We start from the raw sequence: 7,687 nt of genomic DNA, 5'->3' as shown, positions 1-7,687 counted from the left end.
GCTAGGCTCTGCTCCCTAATTGCAATTATATCAAATATTGCAACAATTCAATTGATTCATTAGTTTTCGACCAAAAAAAAATTTGATAAATTAATTTACATTTTTCAGTTAATTGATCTATATGTTTTTTCCATTTTCCTATTTTTATTCATTCATTAGTTTAATTGTAATTTAAATTTAAATTTCAGGTTCATTATACTTGAATTAAATGATAAAAAAAATTAAATTTTAAAATAGAGAGTTTAGGTAAACCACGAGTATTATCCATACCCGCCCATTTTTTATACGAATATTACATGTATACCCATACCCGTCCCATTAACTAATTACCCATACCCACACTACCCTAACAGAGTAAGTACCGCGGTACCCAAACCCACGGGTAAAATGACCATCCCTTTAATAGGAACCTGTACCCATCTTTCCTTTTTGCATTAAATATTTGGCAGCCACAAGGAGAGAAAAACATATCAAACACAATGTTTCCAACAACCAACTAGGCAACTACCAAATGCGATTCTTAATAGCCAAATCAAACAAAGTGTTATCTGGTGGATGTAACAACACCTCAACAAACAGAGTTTTAGATTCACATTGCATACATTGTCGTATGTAATCCTGTTCTAGTTTTAACTTGCCCTGTTTGAGGTGTACCTACATTTCTAAGAGTTACCCTGTTAATCAATCATTAACCCCAAACATGGATTCTCTGCCTTCCACAGTTCCACTCTCCTCTCAACAACAAGCATAATGGTATTAATAACAATATTGTACATTTGTACCTGACCTATATGGTAGGCTGGTAGCATGGCAGTACCTTAAAATTAATCAATGTCTATGCTTCATATTATAAAAGAGCTGCAGCTGCACATTGAATTCGTACATGCTTGAATTAATATTGATAATATCTTCCACATTTTACTTAATTGATGTTCTCTGAACTTGCATATATTAGAGGAAGAAAGAGAAGGAAAAGGAGGATTAATGACTGATTACATGGTTTAGATGCACCTAAGAAGCCAACTCATAGGCACTTTTCCGATAAATCACTAACTTTAATACTACCATATGTTTAAGAAGTTTAGGCAGAAGAGGTGAACTACCATAATACAATTCTACACATTAAACAAAAACATAACCAAGATACAGAGCATCCCTAAGAGGCACCTTTGGCCAGAACGATCCATGGTCAAATATTGAAAGAAAGGCCATGCCTTTCTAACTCATTCGAACCGGTGGCAGCCTCGATTGCCTCCAGCACTGGTCACCCTTCCAAAGCCAAAGCACAATGTTGAAGTAGGTGACCCAACACCCTCCTCTTCATCATCTCCCCTGGAGTTAAACGATGAGCTCGGGCTCGAAAACCTGCTCCTTGCTTGACATTTCGTCGAGTACTTCACTGGCACAGGCATTGACGAGTCTGATGGTGATGAAAACAATGAAGATGATGGTGAAGACGGTGAAGATGGCACATGGGTTTTCTTCAGACTTATTTTTGGGAAGAGGGTGTGTAAAAGATTGGATCTTGAATTCTTCTTGGTGGGTTTCTTGTGCAAATTGGAATAGTAGGAAGGAGGAGGAGTGAGAGGAGGAAGTGTGTCCTCACTCAATGTGTTTTTGGGAGTACCAGGCTGAGACTCCCACATGAATGGGACACTACCAGTTAGTCCTCCATAGTAGACCTTGAAAGATGGGTTGGACATGGAGCTTTCCTTCGACACAAGCTTAGAGAAGAACTTGTCATCTTCTTTGATTGGGAGGGACTTTTGGGAAAGCTCAGAGCTGTTGCTACTGAACATCTTGGATTGATGGGTTTGCTTCTTTTGTTTGGTTGTTGATCGATGAGTAACTTATAAGGGCTAGCTTCAAGTGGGAGAGAAGGTTAAGTAGAAGAGGCAATTAGTTTGGCTTGGCTTTGCTTTCGGATTAATATAGAAGTCCACAGCACGCTGAAGTCAAACAAACAAGATATGTTAATTAATCGTACAACTCCATTGTTGACTTTTAAAAGCTAACCATTTGGGCAAGTTCTTAACGTTTGGTTTTAATTAACTTTGTACATTGTTGCTTAATTACATGCAGCTTAGCTTCCACAGATTTAATCACGCCATTTATGGAAAAACTGATTAATGGCGTGGGATCAAGCACTCAAAACTGTTACAAGAGATATATAGATTATATATGGGCTTCTATGGCCATGGTCCTTATCGATGGGTCTGAAACCAACAAATCAGTAGGAAGAAATATTAATTAGTTGTGTCCTTGATACTTCCTGATTAAGCCTGTGCTCAAAGTCATTATATATTTATATATATGTCTGCAGAAATAATTAAGCAGGTACATAATTAATTGTATGACTATTTGAGTAGTTTAACTCGTCAAGTCATACTGTAGTTAGAAAAGTTAATAACCCAAAATAACATTAATATTAATGATTTGTGGTCCTCGGCAAGGCGAAGGGAGGTTTATAATTCAGCTAGCTAGTAGCATTAATTATTATTCAATAACATAATTAATAGTAAAATTAAAAGATAAGTATAACAACAAAATTGCCAATATTGGATGAAATTTTCTTATACTTGAATTCGATAATTATAGAGAATGATATATATCAGAACGTGAGGCGCTGCAAGTAGAAGAATGCGTATGAGCTAGGCATTGCATTGCAATGAGTCAAAATGACCTTTGCGTAGTAAAATGGCTCTTTTATGTAGATGGAATATTATCATGTATAGAAGATTCATGCATGATGCATACCCTTCGTCCAACCCACGTTTACACCTTAATATTTTTTTCGAATAAGTATCATGCCACATTAAATTACGTCTACTCTTAGAGGAATTGTTCAAAGTCGACTTAAAGGTCGGTTCTAAAGTCAGAATTGCGTAACTCTTATACTAATTCTTGTTGGTTTGATTTCATTATTAATGAACATGGATTTATTTTTTTGGTTCCTTTCTTCTAACTAATTCGAATTGACCCTATCGATTCTCAAACAAGATTGAAGAGTTTGGAAGTCGTTTTGATGAAACACTTTCATCTATTTTAATTAAACACAAAAAAAAAAAAATGTTTTTGTTAATCAGAGAACTTTTGGTTTTGGTAGTGTCAAAATTTTGAGGGTAACACAAGTTTGTTGAGCATAATTAAAGTGACATTAATTTTAGTATATTCAGGTGCAAGATCGCACATTTGAATGGCTTCTGTGGCTCATAACTGTTACACGCCTATGTTTTACTAAGATGAGAAGTTGGTGAAGGCAATGCTTCTATTAGTCTATTGCTCGCACATGTCTTTTTATTTCATTTTCTTGATTTTTAAGTGTGTCTAAAATCTAATTGTCTTTTTCATTTATTATTGAGGGGATGAAAGAAAAATGATTAAGTGGGCCTCAAATATAACGTAGTGTGCAGCCCACTCAAAACTGTCAAAACGACAACCCTGTCAAGCTAAAACGCCACATTGGACCGTGAAGGACCGATGTTACCGACCATTATCTTTGCCTCTAATTAGATTTGGAGATGGAACACACGAATTTAGGTTTAGGCCCAATTGAGTCTTATCGGGCTCTATTGAATGCATGCATTAACAACAAATTAATGGGCCTATCCAAGTTAATGGGCATTAACTCAGTAATGTGATTGCTTAGTAAATGCAGTACAAACCTAAATAATTGGACCGACAAGGTACTGGACTGAGGTGCTTTCATCAAACTTAACAATATCAGCTTATTAGGGTGTGGGTCTCTAGTTGGTTTTAAAAAATTGCTTCCTGCTAGAAAAGCAAAGTGCTTTTTTCTGGTAGTCCAGAACGTTAGAAGTACTTGAGTATGTGATAGATTCGCAGGAACAGTAATAGCCCAACGGCCCAAAGCCTAGAGGAGAAGTGCTTTTTACGCGCTTTTATGATTACCCAGAACTCAAGGCAGAGGAACAGAAGCCCGTTAGGTAGTAAAACAATGCTTTTGTTTGTTGCCGTTGAAACTCTCGCGCGTATGCCCCCACCACATCAAATTTCAAAAATCAATGCCGTATACACAGCATTTAACTCTTCTCTCCCCCCGCCTTTCCCATAAGGTCATAAAACTCCAACTATTTCCCCTCCTCTAGCGCTGAAATATCCGTAAAATTCCATCATAGTGAAGGGTATTTCAGGAACGCCCGAAAAACCAAACGTTCATTTTCTTCGGCTTTTTCTTTTTTTTGCCCTATGTTTTGTTTTGTCTCTCTCTGTACGGCGTGGCAACCTCACTCTCTTTTTATGCTACTCGGGTTGTCTCATTGTCTGCTACTCTGCTGTCTGAAACAGACTCCAAGCACTCCAAGCTCTCCTCAAAAACCAAACATCATTACTACTCGCGAACCTTATCAAATATCAATTGTCATCCACCACAAGGTCTTGGGTTTTTGAAAATTTTCAATCTTTGTTTTCATTTTGTCGGGTCCGGATATGGAGACCCATAACAGCGGAGTGTCGGAGTCGTGTTTGGATGTGAAGGAGGAGAGGGGTTTGAGGTCAGAAATCGATACGTCAGCGCCTTTTGAGTCGGTGAAGGAGGCAGTGAGTCGATTCGGTGGAATCGGTTACTGGAAACCCTCTCATACTAAGCCTTCCCAGCCTCAGGTATGCTCTCGCTCACTTTCTTTCTCTCCAAACAGATAAAGCTGGCGTTTTTATTTCGAGAAAAAAGTCAATAAAAATGGTTTTTTTGGGGTCATGACCAAGTTTGAGTTTAAATGTATGTTTATGTTCATTTAAAGTTGGTTGTTGGTTCACATTGCTCTTTGTAATGGAACTATGAAGTGCATTCTCACACTTGCATTAGAGCAAACCCAAATGATCTGATTGCTTCTAAACGTAGTTGAAACTTGAAACTTCTAAAGGAACTTATGACTGTCAATTTCTATGGGATAGTATGCCACACACTACATTGGCTATTAGCCATTAGCTGTCTGTTCCTACCATTGTTGGAATTATGGCTTTATGGCTCATGAAGGTTGTCTCTATTATATTTTTACTTGGATCTCAAAGACATAGTCGATTGTGAAATGTTTGACAGTTGTGAATAGTGATTCATTATTGTGTTGCTGTGTTGGGGATTCAAGGTTTTTGGTTTGTTACATAATGTAGTGTTTCCTGATCCGTCCTGTCATATGTTCGTATGTAGGTGCACTGTCATTTTTCATAAGTAGTAAGTCTGGGTTCTTTTGGTGTTAAAATCATCTTGGAGGGGGTACCCATTTCATAGAATTACTGGACCATCACTCCCTAACCCCTGATTCTCCATATTTCCCCAAAATGTTTCTTTTGTGCTTTTTGGCCCGGCATTACTGTTATTTCTCATGAAAGTTGGAAGCTGTCTTCCATTCCAAATTTAGATATAGGTCATTAGTTTGACGGTGTTGAATGCGACTTCGCATAGGGGATTGCCCCAATTTGGGGGGAGGAGGAGTAGCGAGAGAACGATTTCAGTCTTTGATAACCTAAGCTAGCTTTCTACAGTTTAGTTTGCTTACCAAATGCTAAATACTAGGCATGCTTTATGTGCTTTATAACCTTATTGTGTGGTGACATGTTTCTCCTATTAGCAGCATGACATGAAAGAGGTTGATGGTGGAAAACTAGAGGAGCAGGCTTTGCAGTTGGAGAAAGATCTCATTCTGAAAGAAAGGGAAACTCTGGATGTCCTAATAGAACTGGAACAAACCAAAAAGGTCATTGACGAATTGAAAAAAAAGCTACTGAAAGAAGTATCTGAAGTGAATGCGACACTTGAGACAAATGGAGGTAAAGAGAACATGATTCCCGAGGTAAAAGAAGCAGATAAGGAAGACCATGGGAATGAGGGGGGTCATTGCAATTCAATGGAAGGTGTGAGCCCTTGCCCTTCTTCAGCTCCTGGTTTAATCTTAAAGGAATTGAAACAGGCTAAGTTGAACCTCACCAGGACTACTAGTGATCTTGCTGATATTCGAGCTTCTGTTGAATCATTGAACAAGAAATTAGAGAAGGAAAGAAACACACTTGAGAAAACCCGTGTGAGGTTAAATTCAAATTCATTGAAAATATTATCTCTTGAAGAAGAGTTAAACCAAACAAAACTAAGGCTTCAACTGGCAAAGGATGCTGATACTAAAGGTGGTCATGACAATTCTTTTGATATTTCAAAGGAGCTTCAAAGATTGAGTTCCGAGACAGAGCAGTTCAAAAGAATGGCAGAAGCTGCAAAATTAGAGGTCTCGAGAGCAACATCGGAGATTGAACAGACAAGAACTAAGATAAAAACAGCTGAAATCAGGTTGGTTGCTGCCAGAAAAATGAAAGAGGCAGCTAGAGCGGCAGAAGCTGTTGCTCTAGCAGAGATTAAGGCTCTATCAAAATACGAGAGTTTATCTGGAGATTCATTGGAGAAACCTGAAGGAGTAACTCTTTCAATCGAGGAATACTCATCCTTAACTCGCAAAGTCCGAGATGCAGAGGAACTTTCTAAGAAGAGAGTAGTAGATGCCATGCTTCATGTTGATGAAGCAAATGTATCAAAAGTGGAAATCTTGAAAAAGGTAGAGGAAGCAACTGAAGAAGTCAAAACCAGTAAAAAGGTGTTGGAAGAAGCTTTGAACAGAGTGGAGGCTGCAAATAGGGGGAAACTAGCTGTTGAAGAAGCTCTTCGCAAATGGAGATCGCGGAATGGTCAAAAAAGGCGATCTGTACAAAACTCTACCAAGTTCAAAAATCCTTACCCGTCTAATCATGGTAGAGAATTGCAATTGCGTGATGTAAATGGTCTGAACCTGGTTAGTGATGGACCGATACCTGTTTTGAAGCCGACCTTATCAATAGGACAAATTCTAAGCAGGAAGCTGCTTTTGCCAGAAGAGGATGAAATGGGGGTGGCCGGAAAAATTCCTGTAAAACAAAAGGTGTCGCTGGGTCAAATGCTCAGTAAACAAAATGGTGATCAACCCTCTTCTAGCAGTCTCAAAAATTTTTCTGCTAAGAGAAAGAAGTCTGGTTTTGCTCGATTCTCGCTACTTTTGACAAAGCAAAGCAGGAAAAAGAAGAAGCCAACTCTGAACTTGAGGTAATTCGGCCAGTCAATCAGCTGATCTCAATCAAGCACTGACTTTTAGTTGTGTGTATTTATGTTTGCTTCCCTACCCTCAGTCTCTGATTGTTCTTGCTTTAGAATTTGTTTAACTTAGGTTGGGATTGTTTCCCAGACTTGTGTATCTGTTTTCTATATAAGCCTTTCTGTGTTGGTTGTGAAAATGTTTGTGATGTACACCTACCTAATGCTTAACTTCCCTAGCGTGATGTTTAATTTTATTCCCAAAAGGTGCATACAAAAGAGGATAGGTAGTCAGCAATACAAAAGTTAAAAGCTTATTGGGTATCCTGAAGTTTCAGTTACCATTGTATTCCATGCTGATGCATGACATGAACAAGTCTGGCTCAAGGTTGTAGTAATTGTTCATAACTTCATGTAGTGCTCAATGTGGTTACTTCAAGAGCTGAAGTGAAGTCAATTGTGCTTGTGATGGATGATGACCAAAACATGGCCCAATAAACAAATATTGCTTGGCATCATTTTGAAGCAATCAGAAGCCAGACTGTGGGATTTGTAATGTTGAGTGCCGGCCCAAGTAAAATAGCCAGTTGGGATCCCATCAATGATAGCTGTGCAAAT

General features: G+C 38.4%; 2 protein-coding genes across 3 annotated transcripts; one reads left to right on the top strand and one right to left on the bottom strand.

Annotated features, from left to right (window-relative positions):
• Nucleotides 1-867: 867 nt before the first annotated feature.
• LOC147281336 (uncharacterized) lies at nt 868-1,880 on the bottom strand. The gene has a single exon (XM_086248830.1). The coding sequence runs from the start codon at nt 1,797-1,799 to the stop codon at nt 1,224-1,226; it is 576 nt and encodes a 191-aa protein (XP_086104956.1). The 5' UTR covers nt 1,800-1,880; the 3' UTR covers nt 868-1,223.
• A 2,447-nt stretch (nt 1,881-4,327) lies between these two features.
• Nucleotides 4,328-7,242, top strand: LOC147281335 (WEB family protein At2g38370-like). Of its 2 annotated transcripts, none has more exons than XM_086248454.1 (2): nt 4,328-4,623; nt 5,592-7,242. In XM_086248454.1, the coding sequence occupies exons 1-2, from the start codon at nt 4,450-4,452 to the stop codon at nt 7,083-7,085; spliced, it is 1,668 nt and encodes a 555-aa protein (XP_086104580.1). In that variant the 5' UTR covers nt 4,328-4,449; the 3' UTR covers nt 7,086-7,242. The 2 variants fall into 2 exon arrangements, with proteins under 2 accessions (XP_086104580.1, XP_086104579.1); XM_086248453.1 differs by having other exon boundaries at nt 5,589-7,242.
• Nucleotides 7,243-7,687: the final 445 nt, after the last annotated feature.

Source organism: Dryas octopetala, chromosome 6, assembly GCF_963921425.1.
Source record: "Dryas octopetala chromosome 6, drDryOcto1.1, whole genome shotgun sequence".
NCBI lineage: Eukaryota > Viridiplantae > Streptophyta > Magnoliopsida > Rosales > Rosaceae > Dryas > Dryas octopetala.
This window is presented reverse-complemented; position numbering and strand designations above follow the sequence as displayed.

What these genes read in the sequence shown, in the direction of transcription:
- LOC147281336 (XM_086248830.1), bottom strand. Translation starts at nt 1,799, where the DNA reads ATGTTCAGTAGCAACAGCTCTGAGCTTTCCCAAAAGTCCCTCCCAATC.
- LOC147281335 (XM_086248453.1), top strand. Translation starts at nt 4,450, where the DNA reads ATGGAGACCCATAACAGCGGAGTGTCGGAGTCGTGTTTGGATGTGAAG. An exon ending in CTAAGCCTTCCCAGCCTCAG is followed by an intron (nt 4,624 to 5,588) that starts GTATGCTCTCGC and finishes TTCTCCTATTAG; the next exon opens with CAGCATGACATGAAAGAGGT.